The sequence below is a fragment of the Mustela lutreola genome, chromosome 14 (genome assembly GCF_030435805.1).
Source record: "Mustela lutreola isolate mMusLut2 chromosome 14, mMusLut2.pri, whole genome shotgun sequence".
NCBI classification, from domain to species: Eukaryota; Metazoa; Chordata; class Mammalia; order Carnivora; family Mustelidae; genus Mustela; species Mustela lutreola.
Window position 1 is genome coordinate 48,380,585 of NC_081303.1, and position 17,551 is coordinate 48,398,135.

The window sequence follows — 17,551 nt, forward strand, 5'->3', positions numbered from 1 at the left end:
TCCCACCAAATGCCCTTGCCCAGAGCATCCCCAGGCCAGGGCCAGGCGCCCAGCAAGCCCGGAGGCACAGGTGGCTGAGTCCCAAGGAAGCAGAGTGAGTGTCTAGTTCAGGGACGACAAGAAGGCTGAACTGGGAGGACCAGCGCGGGCTGACTGGTTGTGGCTGCCTGGAGCACTGGATGTGGGCCATTCCTGAGACTAAGGCTTCATCCGGAAGGAGTAAAGTGGTCATGTGCTGCTCTCTGTCCTGGGCAGGGGACGGGGAGGCATGCCACAGGCACCACACACATCTGCCATCCCCGATTCAATCCAACCCTCCAGACCTTGCAGATGAGAAACTGAGGCCCACAGAAGGGAAATGACGTGTCCCTGGTCTCACGGCTGGTCGGTTACAGAGTAGGGGACCAGCCGCCAAGCCTGATTCCCTGCAAGGCACGACAGAGACAGCATGCTCCCCTGTCCCAGCAGACCCCATGCCATGGGCCAGCTCCACTCCGAGTGCTCCCCACCCCGCAGTCCCCTTCCAAGGTAGAGCCGGCAGAGCCTCCCCTGGAGAAGTGTCCCAGATGGTTGGTGATAGGACAGAGACGCAAGCTATGGCCTGCAACCCATCCGCTTCCTACACATCCCTGGGAGAAGCCATTAACTCATCTGGGAGATAACAGCCCATACTGCCTGGCATCTCAGAGTGGGGGCAGGGCACCCTTGAAGAAAGGAGGGAAAGCCAGGCGTCTCCTGTTCCATGGTCCAGCCCCAGGACCCACAGCTGCTCAGCCAGCCTCTGGGTCCGGGTACAGGAAAGAGTTCCTGGAACCAGTGCAGGAATGGAGGGCTCTGGGCCGTGACCGGCTCGCTGCTGCCACCCAATGGCAGCCAGAGGCCCTGCATGTACCTGAAAGGCCGCCCACGTCCATCTTCTTTAGGTTCTTGGCCTCCAAGATGCAGACAGTGAGTTTCCCGGCTGTGGGCACATAGCGCAGGGAGGTGCAGATGTCGCCCAGCTTCTCTGGCTGTCCAGGGGCAAGAGCGGGACTCAGGATCTCTCAACCATCCCGCCATTCACCCCCCTTTTGCTGAGACTGGCGAGACAGTGGTCCTCCCCAGCTCTCTCGGTCCCCAGTCCCCATCCCCATATCTGTGATCTTTGAGGTCTCCTGGCCTCCTGCTCCAGTTCAACAAAGCCTCTGAGAGTGGCACTGCAGGAGCCATGGCCTCCAGAGTGAGAGAAGCAGAGCACAGGCTGCGGGTGATCATAGACTCAGGGTGTGGGGTGTGGCCCGGCTCCTACCCCAAGCCTAGGGGAGGTGGGAAGGAGTGGGTGTGGTACACTGGAAAGGGTTTATTTCCAAGGACACTGGGAAACTGTCTCAGAAGTCTTCCTCCCTGATTCCTCTGTCTTTGAGGCCACTCAGGGTCAACCATTCTGCCTGAAGAGGGATCTGCGGACTTCCAAGCACTTTGCATCCCTTTTCTTGGGTGACTGTCCCCAGAATGCTTTCACATAGGTAAGTGGGGGTTCCTTGTGACCAGTGAAAGTTCCAAAGTCCACAACAATTTAGCACTGCGGGTAGGGGGAGAGCCCAGCGCTGGTGGGTCCTAAAAGCTCTGCCAACACCAGGCCAGAGTCAAGCTGCTCAGAGACGAGGTGCTCAGAGATGGGGCCACTCGGGCCAATTCTGACCTCTTCACTCTCAGCTCAGGTGTGCTGGGCCTGCCTTCACCCAGCGTGAGCCCCAAGGGAAGGAAGGGTGTCGTAAGTGTCTCTTCTCACCTACCCCCCATTACCAGTACTGCACTGGGCACAGAGCAGGGGCTTGGCCGAGACAAAGGACAGATGCTTGGAAGGAGCAGTGGCTAAAATGGAATGTTCGGCACAGTATATGGCACACAGGTGTTTAATAAATGTTGGGTAAGTGACTGAGTGCCACAGCAGTTGCTGGGAGGGCAAGCCCCCATGCTGAGAAACTTCTATAATAAACGTGGGCTTTCCCTGTGGGTAAACTGAGGCACAAAGTCAGGAACCCCCTGGCCCTAATGATAGCAGAACCTTAGGAGTAAAATAACAATGGTGTTCTCCTTTACTTGAGCACCTACTAGATGCCAGATGTCTACTGGGTGCCAGGGGCATTACAGAAATAGGTAATTCTTACCTGTAAAGACAGACTACAGGAGAGAAGCCAGATCTAAAGAGATTAAGTGACGTACCCAGGGTCACACAGCTCTGGCTGCAGAGCTGGGATCCTAACCCAGCCCACCCACCCTAAGGCCGCCCTCTCCCTGTCGTGCCAGTAGGTGGCAACCCAGGTGGGCAGCCACATTCATCTTCCATCCGGTCTCTCCTCTCACCTCCTCCTTCTCCCCGCCCTGCAGGTCTCTCCACTCCTCGATGGGCTGGCCAAGGTCCACGGTGTTCATAGGCACCTTTACCTCTCCGATGATGTCGTGTTTGGAGAAGCGGTCAAAGTCGTAGATGGCCATCACCAGGGTTTTGCCTCCTAGCTCCTGGTATGGCACCTGGAGGGCACAAGCAGGATCAGAGAGGGGTCAAAGCAACTCACACACCTCCAGGGGCTGCTGTGGGTGGGACCCTGGGTCTGAACTCTACTCCCCCTAACCCACGGGACTCCCGGCAAGTTTGCAGAGACAGAGAGACGACTTCGGGGTCTAGGGGAGACGAGTGTGTGTGGGAAGGTGGGATATCACCGTCCTACAGGAGCCTGAGTAGTGACCTCACCCATAAGCCCACAGTCCAACCTGCCACTGCTCCAGCCTGAGCTCATTCCAGGGCCTTAGCCGCAGCCAAGGATGAAAGAAAGGACTGAAATGGAATTGGGATCAGGGAGGGAACTTTCTGGCCGCATCACCTTGAAGGTGAAAGTTTCATTGAAGGCAGGGTTCAGGGTCTTCCGATGGACTTTGGTCTCATATTTCTTCTTCTTGTCTGGAAGAAGGAAGACTTTGACATAAGGGTCTGAGGTGCCTCCCATGTCCAGGGCGGGCAATTCGGCAGCCTGCAGAACGCCGACGGTGAGCTGTGGAGAGAATGAGAGGGGCCCTGAGTCTCGGGACTGCTCCAACACCAGACGTTGTCCCTGACCCAGCACGCACCAACCTTTCTTCAGTGCTGGGCGGCTGTGGAGGCGGGAACGGGGTGGTGCTAGAGAGGAAGACCGGTCTCCGTCTCCACCCCAAGAACTTGGCATGACATCGGTGGATGCCGGAGCTGAGAGATTAACTGATTTACCCAAGGTTGGTAGGCCAAGTTCACGGCAGAGCCCATCCGAGCCAGGGAACCTTCTCCAGAGCACAGTGGTGGCCAAGGCAGTCTTGGGGTACATGCCTGTGATTTCCAGCCCACCCCACTCCATGAAAAGGAGCAATGCCTATGGGCCGAGGCGGGAGTGAGGTGTGTGGGAGTGTGGAGCTGTTTCTATCCCCTTCCCACCCACATCCCAGCCCTCTGCTCCAGCCCCCACTTTACCCTCCAGCCAGGTCCTCATACCTGGTTGGCCTGGAAATCATAATCCAGGGAAAACTGCAGTTTGCCCAGATTCTCTGGCTCTTTCTCTTCCTCTCCTTCACCCTCTCCCTCAGTCAGGCCAGTCTCTGCGTCGTCATCATCCTGTGGGGGCTGGGCAAGAGGATGGGCCAGTTAAGAGGAGAGAGAACAGAGCCTGGCCAGTGCAGGGCCAGCGGGAAGCCAGCCCCTCCATGCAGACCCTGACTCGGAGCTGGGTGTGGAGCAAGGAGTGGGAATGCGGCACTGCCCTGGGGGACTTGCTTCTGCACAACCCCTCAAAGCCCCCAGGCAGCCCATCAGGACCCCAGCCTGTGTCTGGAAGACATGGCTCTGGTTTGGGTGTGCCCCTCTCCCTGCAAGACACAGTCCTGTGAGCCCAGGCACCATGCCAATGCTCTAGGGCTTCTTGAGGTGGGGGTAGGGTGGGGGGGTGCTTCCCTTGTTAGCCTCTCCTCAGTGCTTCCCCAGCTCAGCCCCCGCCCCCTGGGCAAGACTTACCAGGAGCACAGTCCGGGCATTCAGAAGTATGGAAAGTCCACAGAGGTGAGAAGGGAAGGAAAAAAGGATGTAAGAGAAAATCCTACAGCTCAGCCCCTGAAGTCACAAGCACCTGGTGAGAGCAGACTGGGTGGGCTACATCCAGATCATTCTTGGAGTCTTGCCTACTCCCCTCAACTGTAAACTGCAGGCTTCCTTTGGGCAAGCGCCGTGCGCGCGCGCACACACACACACACACACACGCATACAGGCAGGAGTATACGAGCACACACAAGCCCTCAAAGGCTTAAATCTCTGGCTGACTTCTTGAGATCAAGACCTTCCTTCCACCCTCCATATTGATTCCTTGAGCAAGAGATTTCCCCTCATCACTCCCAGAACAAATGAGCAAAAGTGAAGCACACAGGGGCCTTTGTAAACTCAAAAGGAGAAACAAGAGTTTATCAAAGGACCTTTCCGGGCCAATGAACATTTTAAAAATAGGGGTAAATAAGCCAAATTATTATGTGAGAGATGGATTCCACTTGGCCCTGTCTTGGTGCCTCGTGACCATTCTTTTACCTCCTTCGGTCCCCCACCTATCCCTAGCAGAGGCCTCCAGCAAGACTTTGTCCTCTAGTCTCTTCGGGCAGGAAAACACAGGGTCACTCCAATGGTGGTTTCTTGGCAGGCTGGGGTTTCTCTTTCCAACATTTTGTCCCATAGCCTTGTTGGGTGCCCATATATTGTTCTCATCCTCTGTGTTTTCAAGGATGAGTCGTGCTAACATGTGGGAAGGGGGCTTCCCACTAGCTGATGGGTAGACAACAGTTCACTTGAGATGTAGCCAACAGGCACGAAGGTGGGGGGCATGTGGAGTTCTAAGAAGGGGAGCTGTTTGGGCTATAGAGCCCAGAAGCCTTCGCTACACCTTCTAGAACCTGGAATGGCCGGCCTGGGCCCCTTTCCGGTCCTCCCGCCCCTGCCTTGTCCTACCTGACCCCCTTTCATGTCCTTCATGTTCATGGCGTTCTTCATGCCTTTGCTTTTCTCCTTCTTGTTCTTCTTCTTCTTACAGCAGCACTTCTTGCAGATACAGAAGCAGCAGGTGAGAAGCAAGAGGCCCGCGACCACGGCAATGGCGATCAGTGCCCAGGGTGGTACTGTCCGCACAGAGAAGACCCCAAAGTCAGCAGCGCTCTGCCATACAGCCCCAGATCCCAGAGCACTGGCTAGAAGGGGTGGAGACTAAGAACTCCAATGCCCACACTCCACCTTTGTGAACCACACACTCACGAGTGATTGACATAGAAGTTGCATATCCTTTTTGCGTGTCTTTTCATTAATACCCTCCTCTCTCCTTAGCCTACTACCCTTGTGGTATAGGTCCCTGAGAGACAGCAGCCAGGTGTATATGAGGAAGAACATCAACTCTGGTTGTGGAGCTGTCTTCCCACTGGCTCTGTTGAGTTTTGACTCCTTTGATCTATGGAAAACTGGCTTATAGTGGAGAGAATGGGATGGTCCTTACTGGACCAAGTATAGAAAGAGCCCCTCCAACCCATTGCCAATGCCCAGTCTTGAGACGGCTGACCCAGAGCCAGCAGGCCAAGCTCCTTTAGGACCTAGAAGGTTCAACTTGGCAGAACTCCTGGGCCCTGGGCTGCTCTCCGTGGTCCTGAAGCGCCATCTCCCACGGGTGGGGCTGCTCCCCTTCAGCTCTGGTGATCCTATATAGCCTTTGCCAAGAATTCAGAAAGCAATGGGAGAGGAGGGGAGGTATTTTCTGTCTTTCACACTAACGTAGTTTCAGAATATGACTGGAAAACCTCAATTATAACTTCTGTCTTGTGATTTTTCATCTTCCTTTGGTTTCAAATTTTGATAATTTTCTAAACGTTAAGACGGGGGCATATAAAACCCTTTTTCCCTTTATTAGTGCCAGACCACACTCTCCCCCACTCCTGAAGGGACTCCCCAAATAACCCATCCTGAAATCCAAACATGCAGCCAATCTCATCCCACTGGCACTCCCCACTCTTCCCCACCCTGCCCTGCCCATAAGGCCTTTCACTAACCCTAGCCTCACCCCACCCTCTCAGCCCCCTGGGACACTCACAGGGGATCTTCTGGATCTCATTGAAGAATTTGTCCTTTATCGTGGCAAACATGTCCTCCTTACTCTCCCCAGCGCCCCCGCTCTCGGTAGAGTTGTCTAAGAGCCCAGTTGATATTGTAGCGGTGGTAGTGGCAGGAGCCACAATGGGCTCCTGGTTCCTCTTGAAGATGTTCCTCATGGTGGCAGAGGAGATTACTGCAGACGAGAGGGGAACAGGAGCAGATGAATGTCCCAGGGGTCATTTCTGAGTACAGAAAGCTCTACCCAAAGGACTGGAAAAATTCTTTCAAAAGTGAGACTATTTGGGCGCCTGGGTGGCTCAGTGGGTTAAGCCGCTGCCTTCGGCTCAGGTCATGATCTCAGGGTCCTGGGATGGAGTCCCCTCAAGTCCCGAGAGCCAGGGATCGGGCTCTCTGCTCAGCAGGAAGCCTGCTTCCCTCTCTCTCTCTCTGCCTGCCTCTCTGTCTACTTGTGATCTCTGTCTGTCAAATAAACAAAATCTTTTTTAAAAAAAAGTGAGACTATTCAAATAATTCCTTATAATTCAAAGATATTTCCTATAATATTAATAACTATGGTAAAACAACAACAATAATTGTCATCATAAAGTTACGATGTATATGAGTCAGGCATGGTGCAAAGTAGTTCCATGCATGACCTCAACTAATCCAAACAATTGCCTAATTTTTTTAAAATAATTTTTGCTCTATTTATTTATTTGAGAAACAGAGAGGGAAAGAGAACACAAGCCAGGGGGAGGAGCAGAGAGAGAAGCAGTCCCCCAGCTGAGAGGGAGCCCTATATGGGACTCAATCCTGGAACTCCAGGACCATGACCTGAGCCAAAGGCAGCCACTTAACCGACTGAGCCACCCAGGTGTCCCAATTCTTTTAAAGATTTTTATTTTATTTATTTATTTAAGAGAGAGAGAGAGAGTAAGAAAGAACACAAGCCGGGGGAGGAGTGGGGCAGGGACAGGAGCCAAGGCAGGAGCAGACTCCCCACTGAGCAGGGAGCCCGATGTGGAACTCAATCCCAGGACTCCAGGATCATGACCCAATAGCCTAATGTTTGATTATTATTCCCATTTAACTGATGTGGAAATGGAGGTTCGGAGAGCTCAGCCAGTTTTCCCAAGGTCACTTAGCTGGTAAGTTCTGAGACTGATGTATGAATCGGAGGGCCTGACTCCAAAGCCTGTAAACCTTATCTCTTTCATATATCTCATTTAAACCCAAACACACAACGCTAGGAAGGAGGCAAGGTTATGCTATGGAAGACTTCTTCTTGAGCCTGTCTTCTCCTTATCTTCTTCCATGACCTCGTTCTGCCTAGATTCCTGCTCGTTCCTCTCAAATTCCTGCTGTCACCATCCCTGCCCTCAGTCTACATCAAAATCTCTAGAAAACAGAGGGCAAGAGACTGAAAGAGAAGCTTCCCAAAATTTTATCACCCAGAGACAACTCAGGTTTACATTTTGCAGCATTTTGTAAGTTTTTCTGGGTGCGTTTGACTTGTTGAGACCATACTATGTGTAATTCCGCATTTTGCTTTTTAAATTTTTTAAATTTTTATTTTTTTCATGACCCTGACTTTTTAAAAGATTTTTATTTATTTATTTGACAGAGAGAGAGAGATCACAAGTAGGCGGAGAGGCAGGCAGAGAGAAAGGGGGAAGCAGGCCCCCCCGCCGAGCAGAGAGCCCGATGTGGGGCTCCATCCCAGGATCCTGAGTTCATGACCTGAGCTCAAGACAGAGGCTTAACCCACTTAACCACCCAAGTGCCCCATTTTGCTTTTTTTAATATATAATTTTATCATAAGCCTTTTCTCTTTAAAAAAAAAAAAAAGATGTATTTATTTATCTTAGAGAGAAAAAGAGCACAGGCACAGGCAAGTGGGGGAAGGGGCAGAGAGAGAGAAAAGCGAACTCCCCCCCGAACTCAGAGCCTGATGTGAAGCTTGATCCCAGGACCCTGAGATCATGACCTAAGTCAAAATGAAGAGTTATTAGATGTTTAACAGACTGAGACACTCAGGCGCCCCCAATCTTTTCTCTTGTCATTAACATCTTCCTTTATTATTAAATAACTAGACAGTACCCCATTCCGTGGAAGCCTCGTATTTGCTTAACCGTTGCACTATTAGACATTTAGACGGTTTCCAAGTTTTTGCTGGTAAAAATATTACTCTGGTGGCATTCGTTTAAGGCAGAGGAGTGACCTGCTCTGTTAAAAGTGGGGCTTTGGGAAGACAGCTCCACAGGCACTGGAGGAAGTGAGGCTGAGGCTGAGGGCCAGCATAGGGTTAGTTCCACAGACCAGACAGAGATGATGTGGATCCAGACCAGAGTAGGAACACAGGGGATGCACTAGAGAGGACAAATGTGAGAACCATTCATTCATTCATTCTAAGTGAAAATAAAAGTGTAATTCTGAGAAATGCCACAAAGGAGTGATACTTGGTGGTATGAGTTTATAATGGGGTACATCTGGCTTAATCTGGGAGAGAAAAAATGCTTTCCCAAGGAACTGACCAAGATCTGAGGATAGTGGGAAATATCCAAATGAGGGGGACAGGAAGGAGCAGCCTGAACAGACAGGACAGCATGTGCAAAGGCCCGGAGGCAGGAAGCAGTGTGCTGAGTGCAGAACCTGAAGGAAAACCAGAGTGGAGGGAGCCTGAGTCAAGATGGGGCTGGAAGAGCAGGCCGGGGAGACCCAGGCACAGACCATCACAGGCCACAGCAAAGACTTCGTCTTCACCCAAAGAGTAATGGGAAGCTGTCAGAGGGTTATAAGGATGCAGGTAATGTGTACAAATTTACATTTTGAAAACTGCACTCTGGTGCCAGTGAGTAAAAGCCTAGAAGGCACCCTGACTCCAGAGGGAAGGGGAAAGAGTTTAAAACAGCCAATAATGGATGTCATGTCATCCCCAAGTTCCCATGAAAGACTCTCCAGTGTTCTTGGGCAATCCCCACAGGGGAGTAACAACAGCGGCTTGGAGGTTACGTGGGGGCTGTTAATAAGGCCGCAGCACAGAGCAGTGGCTTCTCTGGGGCCCGGAGCCTGGAATGTCCTTTTAAATCCACTTCTGGCCAAAAAGCATGAGAACAAAACTGCCCAGCTAAGCAAGGGAATAACGGAGTTGCTGGAGAAGATGGCTCTTGACACAAGGCAGGGGCAAGGGCAGGCGCGCGGAGACGGATGGGGTGGATTTAGGGCCCACCTGCTCAGCTACACATCTAAAAAGCGCTACTTTCTAGATGCATCACTTTCTAGAGTTATCCTGAGCTCCTCACCTGCCGTCACCCACACAGGAGGTGCGCAAACTCGTCAGCTCCACTCGCAGTGGTTTCCAAGTCCGGCCACTTCCCACCTCTCCACCTGGAGTCCCATGGTAGCCACCTGTCTGGAAGCTCCCGGCTCTCCTCTGCTCAGTCTAATCACGCAGCAGCCAGCCACGTGTTTGAAAACCCTCCAATGGCCTCTCATCACACTTAGATTAAATCTCTGCTTGGCCTGGCCTCTGGCCCCTGGCTGGCTCCCTGGAGCATTTCCTAACTCCCCTGCTCTCAGCCCCTCAGTTCCTGCCCCAGTGGTCTTCTGGCTGCAGGTCACAGGCTCACCAACCCGACTCACAGCTTTCACACTTACTTTCCCCCCGCCTAGCCTGCCTTTCCTCCAGAAAGCTCCTGGACCTCCCTGAGGCACCTTCAGTCCCTCCTGTCTTCATCTCCCAGAGTGGTCCAGCACGCCAATAACTTTCTCCCTAATTCCCTACATACCCTCCCCATCTCTGCCTTTTCAACATCCGCCAGGCTAAACACCACCTGGAGAAATCCCCTCCCCCAGGAGGGCTGAGTTTTTGTTGTGTCCCTGCCCCCCAAACTCCTATGCTGAGATGTCGAGCTCAACATCATGACGTTAGGAGGCAGGGTCTGGGAGGCATTTAGGTGATCGGGTGGAGCCTCTGGGATGGGGTTAGGGCGGGAGAAGCAGAGGCCAGAGCTAGCTGGCTCCTTTCACCAGGTGGGGAGCCAGACGTCTGTGGTCTGCAACCTGCAGGAGAGCCATCACCGGAACCCAGCGGTGCTGGAACCCCAATCTCAGACGTCCCAGCCTTCAGAGCTGTGAAAAAGTTCTGTCATGGATAAGCCTCCTGGTTTATGGTATTTTGTTATGGCAGTCGGAGCTAAGACCCGCCCTATCAAGGTCGTCCTCTCTGCTGCCCCCCAGACCATGGAGCACGGTGGGTGAGCAGCCGCATGAAGGCAGCCGGGCGCCCCGTGGATGCTCAACATGGAAACCTTCGCACACATGCCCCATCAACTCACTCTGCCTCCCTTCGCAATGGACACAGCCACGTGACCCTTCTATTTCCATGGCCCCAACACCTGGCCCGTTATTATTAGAAGCCACTGAAAGAAATCTGAGAATGCCCCACCAGAGGCCAAGCCACCCACCCTCTCCTCATGACGACCTGTTTCAGCTGAGTATTTTCCTCCTATCGAAGACCAGGCCCTCCATCTCGGTTGGAGGTGACCCCTCTGACCTCAGGACACCGTCTTGATCTGTGGTCTTCCTTAGCCTGACCTTTCCTGCTCAACCAGTTCATTCAGATGTAGTTGCTTCATAGCCTACCGGGACTGGTCACCAGGTCTCCCAATGCCTGCCCAATCCTACTTTCCTCTGGACCATGCAACCTCTTCAATGGTAGAGGATACACTAGTAAGAAAAGTTATTTGTAGGCTCAGGAATTATTTTAGAACAGTGGATGTTGTCACTTGAGCCACCACTGTATTGGTAGCAGCTGGCAGTTGGTGAGGGAAACAAAACAAATACAAAGTGCAAATAACAGAAACAAACAAGACAAAACAAAAATGGGAACAGGGCAAGGCTGGGAATAAGAAAATTTCCCTCTCTGGGGTGCCTGGGTGGCTCAGTCAGTTAAGCATTCAACTCTTGATTTCTGCTCAGGGGCAGAAATGATCTGAGGGTTGTGAGACAGAGCCCTGTGTCGGGCCCCGCTGGGGAGTCTCTCCTTCCGCCTACCCCCTGCTTACTTGCTCGCTCTCTCTCAATCCTAAGTGAATAAATCCTGAAAGAAAGAAAGAAAAGAAAGGGAGAAAGGAAGGAAGGAAGAAAAAAGAAGGAAGAAAAAAGAAAGAAGGAATTAAAGAAAAGAAGAAAAGAGAAGAAAAAGAAGGGGTTCCGTGTGCTGGATTTTTCCCATTTTAAAATACCACCAACCAGGTGCCTGGGTGGCTCAGTGGGTTAAGCCTCTGCCTTCGGCTCAGGTCGTGATCCCAGGGTCGTGGGATCGAGCCCCGCATCAGGCTCTCTGCTCAGCAGGGAGCCTGCTTCCCTTTCTGTCTCTGCCTGCCTCTCTGCCTACTTGTGATCTCTGTCTGTCAAATAAATAAATAAATAAAATCTTTAAAAAAAATTTTTAAATAAATAAAATAAAATACCACCAACCAAGCAATGAAGACCCTCCCTTCCTCTCCTCATTCAGATGCCTCAGTCTCCCCCTCCCCTCAGGGTCACACCTACCACAGGGTCTCTGTTTCCTCGCCCCCCTCCCTTCAGCGCTCCCTCCACGGCTTCTGCCCCATCACCCACTGATGTGGCCCTCTGCCTAGCCACAGATGACCGCAAGGTCGCTGAGCCCAGCAGAACCTTTCATTTGGTCATACTTGACCTCCCTCGTGTTCACCCCCACCACTCCCTGATTTTCATCCTAATTCAGCTTCCAGCTTCCATCCGTTGCCTCAAGGTTTGCCCTCGAGCCTTCTTTTTTCAGGCCTAGGGTCCCCCCAGGTGACCACAGTCCCATTCCAACGGCTGTCACAACCCACCTTACTTCTGAGCTCCGAGGCCCAGAGGTCCAGCCATTGACACAGACCCTCCATCCCCTGTATTTCCTCTCGCTCACCTCCAATCAGTGCTGCAGGTGCCACCGAAGCAACCTTCATAAAACATGAATCTGACTACATCACTATGGTTAAAAGCCATCCCAGAGGGGCGCCTGGGTGGCTCAGTGGGTTAAAGCCTCTGACTTCGGCTCAGGTCATGATCTCAGGGTCCTGGGATCGAGCCCCACATCGGGCTCTCTGCTCCGTGGGGAACTTACTTCCTCTTCTCCCTCTGCCTGCCTCTCTGCCTACTTGCGATCTCTGCCTGTCAAATAAATAAATAAAATCTTTAAAAAAAAAAAAAAAAAGCCATCCCAGGGACACAAGCCGCCATCCCAAACGTGGCCTACGAGGCCGTCCTGTTCTGTATCCACTTCATCTCCTCTTCCCCTCCCCAGTCTCTAACACCAACCACACCTGCCCTCTGCTGTTTCCTGTAATACACATGCACCGCCCCCCGACACACACACACACACACACACACACACACACACACACACACACTCTACAGGGCCTTTGCACCCGCTGTGCCCCCACTCCCCAACTTCACAGAGCTAAGGCCTGCACAGCCCTCTCAGCCCAGCTCAGATGGCACCTCCTCCAGAAAGCTTTCCCAGACCATGCCCACGGCTCCTGCCGCCACCCGCACCAGATCAAGGCCTGCTGTGCGTCCTCACTCTCCCAGCCCTTACGTGGCCTGTTAACTATTTAAGCAGAGACCACGCTAGTTTTGCTCACTCCTGTAGCTCTGGGGCAGGGTTTGGTAAACTCTGGCCCGCGGGTCACACGAAGCCCACTGCCTAATCTTTGTAAATAAAGTTTTATTGGAATACGGCCACACTCATCTGTTCACACAATCCCTCTGGCTGTTTTCCGCACCACGACAGAGCCGAGTGGCTGTGACAGAGCCTGGGTGGCCCGAAAAGCCTACAGTCTCTACTCTCTGGTCCTTTAAGAGAAACTTTGCTGACCGTGCCCTCGCAGAAACCACAGCATCTGACATAACACAGGCATTCAGTAAACATCTGATACGTGACTGGAACACTGAGTGAGCAGGACACAGACTCTTAGATCACTGGGCACGTTATGTCATCTCACAGATGACACCGGAGCCCATCCTTCCCCGGACACGGGGAGCACCACTGCCTGACTCTGCTGGCGGGGCTCTTTCCAGAAGCATGTTAAAGACTCCATCCGACTGCTCCAGTAGTCCCCTGGCTGGGTTCAGTGGGTGTGCACGCATTTGTGCGTGTGTGCGACAAGACAGGTAAGTGGGGGTGTGCACAGTTCTGGGGGCTGCCCACCCTTCCTCTCCCTTGGCAGCCAGGCCCCTGCCATGGAGTCGAGCACATTCCCAGATGAGCTGTCTGACCCTGGCTGGTTTCTTTGACCTCTCTGAGCATGAGATGGCTTCACTGTCAAACAGATGGCGTTCCTCTTGCCTTTAGTCTCGGCTAGGATTAAATGGGCTGGTGCGAGCGCTTTCCAGGGCCCTGCGCCTGCCCAGAACACTGACAAGTGCTTCTCCTCTTTCCAAGGCTGCTCTTTGGGCTGCATTTCCATTTCCCCTCTAGAGTCACTCCCTCCGAAGTGACTCACTGACTCTGATCTCACTCTCCCAAGCCTTCTCCCCACCACCCCATAATCCCACGGTGCCCTCTAGAGGCTCCAGGCCTCTCTGTCCTTCTGCCCTGCCCCAGAGCCCTCCCAGGCTTGCTCTTCCAGGGTTTTTTCTTTCTTTCTCTCCCCGCATAATCCTCCCCCTCCACTCGGGGTTCCATCCCAAGACCCTGGGATCATGACCTGAGCTGAAGGCTGATGCTCAATCAACTGAGCCACCAAGGACCCCTCAGGGGGCCTTTATGTCAGGACAAGGAGGATGGTAGGCTCCCTACTTTCCCTCTTGTCCATCTCTAGTTTGTCAGCCCAGCAGGCAGAGGGATCCTGTTACAAAAACAAAACGCTTACAGTGGCTCATTCCCCCTCAAAGTACCCCATCCTCCCAACAGCATCCTGGCCCTGCACACAGAGCCCGTGCCCTTGGTTCTCCCCTCCTTCTGCCTCGCTGGCCTCCTTCCAGATCTTCATGCATGCCAAGCACATCTTAGCTCAGAGCCTTGGCACCTACTGTTCCCTCAGCCTGAAACACTGTTCCCTGCAGGTTTCCACATGGCTACGTCTTTAGCTCAGTGAGGTCATCGGTGATGACCGTTTTTGAAAGTGCAAACCCCACCAGCCACTGGCACTTCCTCCCCCCACTTTTTTTCTCTATAGCACTTATCATCAACTGACATGTGCTGTATTTTATCATTTTATCTGTGTCTCCACTCCCCAGACTTGAAGATTTATGAATACAGGGATGTCTGACTAGCACACAGTAGGCCCTCCCAACCATCTGTCAGGAATGGATGAGTCCCATGCCTTTCATGTCCGAAGTGCCTCCTAGAACTCACCCAGCTGTGAATGTTTGTGACATCACCAACCATTTCTAGAGCACGTATGCATTTCTAAAAACTACGAGGTTTTATGTTCCCTCTTGGGTAAGCCTAGGGGGTCAGTGTTTTCTTCCCTACTTATTCCACCAGAAGCTAAGGAAACAAGGGGTTGAAGACTGCGCGCCAGTTCCCAACAGTCCTGTGGAAAACAGAGGCCCAGAGAGGTGAAGTGACTTGTCCAAGGGCACACAGCCCCATGCTGCTGGCAGTGCTGGGAGCAGAATCTTCTGGAGCCCCAACCAGTGCTCCTTCCCTCCCAGCAGAGCCACCTCCTTCGTCTCCAGGGCTCTTCCCCACTCTAGGCTTCCAGGGTCTGAGCAGAGGCAGAGACAAGCACAGAAAAAGAGGAAAAGTCCAATCCTCAGGGATTTATAGCTGCCGTGGCCTCCCCCGTGGCTCAGGCTGCAGTCCTGGGGAAGGCAGCCAGCTGCAAGTGTTGAGGATGATAAATGATTAGAGGCTCCAGGGGCTCCCACGACGGAGTGAACTCCTGTGTCTGGTGAGAACTGCCAGAGCGGGAAAGCATGAAATGGCACCATCAGGCAGGGAGGGCTGTAGGGTGCTGTGACACCAACACTGGGACAGCTGGGAGATGGGCTGGGGGCTGAGTGGAGGCGCCCGCTCTGGGCCTGCAGGGTCTGGGTCAAGGTCTGACAATGGGGGGGCAAGGGGGTTCCCCAGGAGACCCAGCCAGGAGCAGACAGAGAGGAAGGGATGAGGGAGAGTCTCATTCCTGGGGAGACCCTGGGAAGCTTATGCAGACCCACACCGCCCACGCCCTCAAGGCCTGGCTCTGCGGGGTGGAAGTGTGACCCTGGAACCCCTAAGCAGCCGCAAGCGCCCTGGATCACCGTGACACAGGAACTCAGGGGCCACACTGTGGTAACTGAGGTTCTAAGACTTCAGAGAGGCTTGTCAGGGGAAGTTCAAGTTCAAGACCAGTGCCTGAAGTCAAATAAGCCTTGAAGGCTCTGCGACAGCGCCCTCTGCAGGCTGCTGGAGGAAAGGCAGGCAGGAAGGACTAAGTAGTCAGGTCTCCAGTCTTGTTCTCCATGAATCCGCCTGGGAGGGCTCGGCCATCAGAGATACAGCAAATTCCGCTCAGCTAAGTGCCTGCCCCACAGTCAGCATCATGACTGGAGCCCAAGTCTGCCTGAGGCTCCTCCTGCTCTACCACTCCTATCCCCCCCACCCCGGGGTGGCATCGGGGGAAGGGACGCAGCGGAAGCTCAGGACAGGGGAGTCTCCAACAGTGGGAAAAGAAGCCCCAGGAGCAGGGGTGGAGATGAGCTAGGTAGCTGGGTGGATGGAGAACCCCCGCAGGTATTCACTTCTACCCCCAGCCCACTGGTTGCCATCCGTCTGTCTGTCTGTCTGTCCAGGATGGCCACTTGGCTCCTGTGACGGTCTGAGTCCTCAGCACTCTGGCCTCGGCTTCCCTCCTCAGGGGTAGTCAGTTGGGCCTCTGGGCTGCAATGCAGTCACCACTCAGTGAGCCCTCTCCACCTGCACATACTTCCGTCCCCAGCTTCCCCTCCTCCACCACCCCTGCACTCTCCCGGAGAAAAGCAGAGAGGAGGCAGACTTGGGTGGGCAGGGCCAGGTGAGGTGGTACAGGTGTTCTAAGAGTCCTTGCACATTCAGAACCACGCTGGGATCTCTGAGCACTAGCTTGCTGCCTCTGAGCCCCTCTGCAGGATGAGCAGACACTGGTGCTGGGGGGCGGCGGGGTAGGGGGGCAGTGTAGGGGAGCCAGTGACAACCTGATTGACTTATTCCTTATCTTACCCATCTACATGAGGAAGTGCCCTGGAGCAGGGGAGGAAACAGGCTAGCCCATGGGGGCTAAGCAGGGCATATGAACAGAGAGCCCTGGGGGAGGGCTACCCCCTTCTCCAGAGAGCCTTCCCAGCAAGCAGAAACAACAGGCCCCTGGAGGTGATCCCCCTCATGAGCCAGAGGCTCTCCGAGATCCCTGTTATCTAAGATGCCCTTGACCACAACCTGTCCGACAGGATGGAAGGGGGTCAGACGAGAGGCAGAAGGTGGCTTGAGCCAGCCTCGCACCCCCTCCACACCCACAGAAGTTCCCCAGTGCTCTGCTTTTAGGGTCTTTGCTCAGCTCATGGTCACCAGATTCAAGAGGGAGGTTAATCTGCCCCAGGGCTTCAATCTGTGGGTGCAGATATGGAGCGACCTCAAGAGAATGTTAATCAAAGAATGAATATGCACGAGGGTAAGCATAATATCGGTGGTGGGGGGGGGAGGAGACATGTAGATATGGGCTTATATATTCAGAGACTGCTTCTGGAAAGATGCAGAGGGAGTTGGTGACATGTGTTGTCACTGCTTCAGGGGAGGGGAGTTGGGAAGGAGTAGTTGGCAGATAGATCGCTGTGCACCCTGCTATGGTGCCTGGGTTTTGAAGCACACAGGTAAATCTGCCTATCCCCTCCCCAGCCCCGGGGAGGCTTCCAGAACCAAGAGCCCAGTCCCCAGCCTTGCAAAAGACGGGCACAAAGGAAGGGGCTTGTGTAGCTGACCCAGGAATCACCCAGCTTGGGGGTCACTGAGACCTCCCCTGCCTCCCCTACCCAGAACCCACTCTGCTCCCTGCCCCTGCTTCTCCTCTGCCCTAGAAAGCATCAGCAGCTCTAGGGCCCCACACGCTTCTCCAACAGGCCCCCTGGACCCCCACGGTGTCCTCCCTGATGAGATTCCCTTCAAAATCAGACTCTGACCCCACATCAAAGCTGAGTACATTTGATCCCCACCTCGCACCCAAAGCACAGGAGCGTGCATGTTCACGCACGCACACACACACTCACCAACTGCCACCTCAAACCTCTTCAGAATGATCTGGGGACTCTGCACCCCTGTGGATTACCACACTCAGGTCCAGATCATGGGGCGCTAACTGGATACAACTTATTTAATGTCTCCTCAGGTTGTACTTGCAGAAACCATCATAACGAGATGGAAACGCACAACCAGCAAGCTGCCTCTCACCAAAGCCGGGC

The 17,551-nt window shown here is 53.5% G+C and overlaps 1 protein-coding gene across 4 annotated transcripts in view; it reads right to left on the minus strand.

The window, feature by feature from the left end:
* The window catches only part of SYT2 (synaptotagmin 2), a 103,776-nt gene that overhangs the window by 2,800 nt on the left and 83,425 nt on the right, over positions 1–17,551 (minus strand). For all 4 annotated transcript variants that reach the window (XM_059146027.1, XM_059146028.1, XM_059146029.1 and 1 more), the window contains 6 exons: positions 6,117–6,311; positions 4,994–5,160; positions 3,503–3,622; positions 2,865–3,032; positions 2,347–2,514; positions 893–1,010 (listed from right to left, as the gene is read on the minus strand). In XM_059146027.1, coding sequence (XP_059002010.1) covers positions 893–1,010; positions 2,347–2,514; positions 2,865–3,032; positions 3,503–3,622; positions 4,994–5,160; positions 6,117–6,294 — 919 coding nt within the window. In that variant the 5' untranslated portion in view covers positions 6,295–6,311. The remainder of the gene's footprint in view (positions 1–892; positions 1,011–2,346; positions 2,515–2,864; positions 3,033–3,502; positions 3,623–4,993; positions 5,161–6,116; positions 6,312–17,551) is intronic.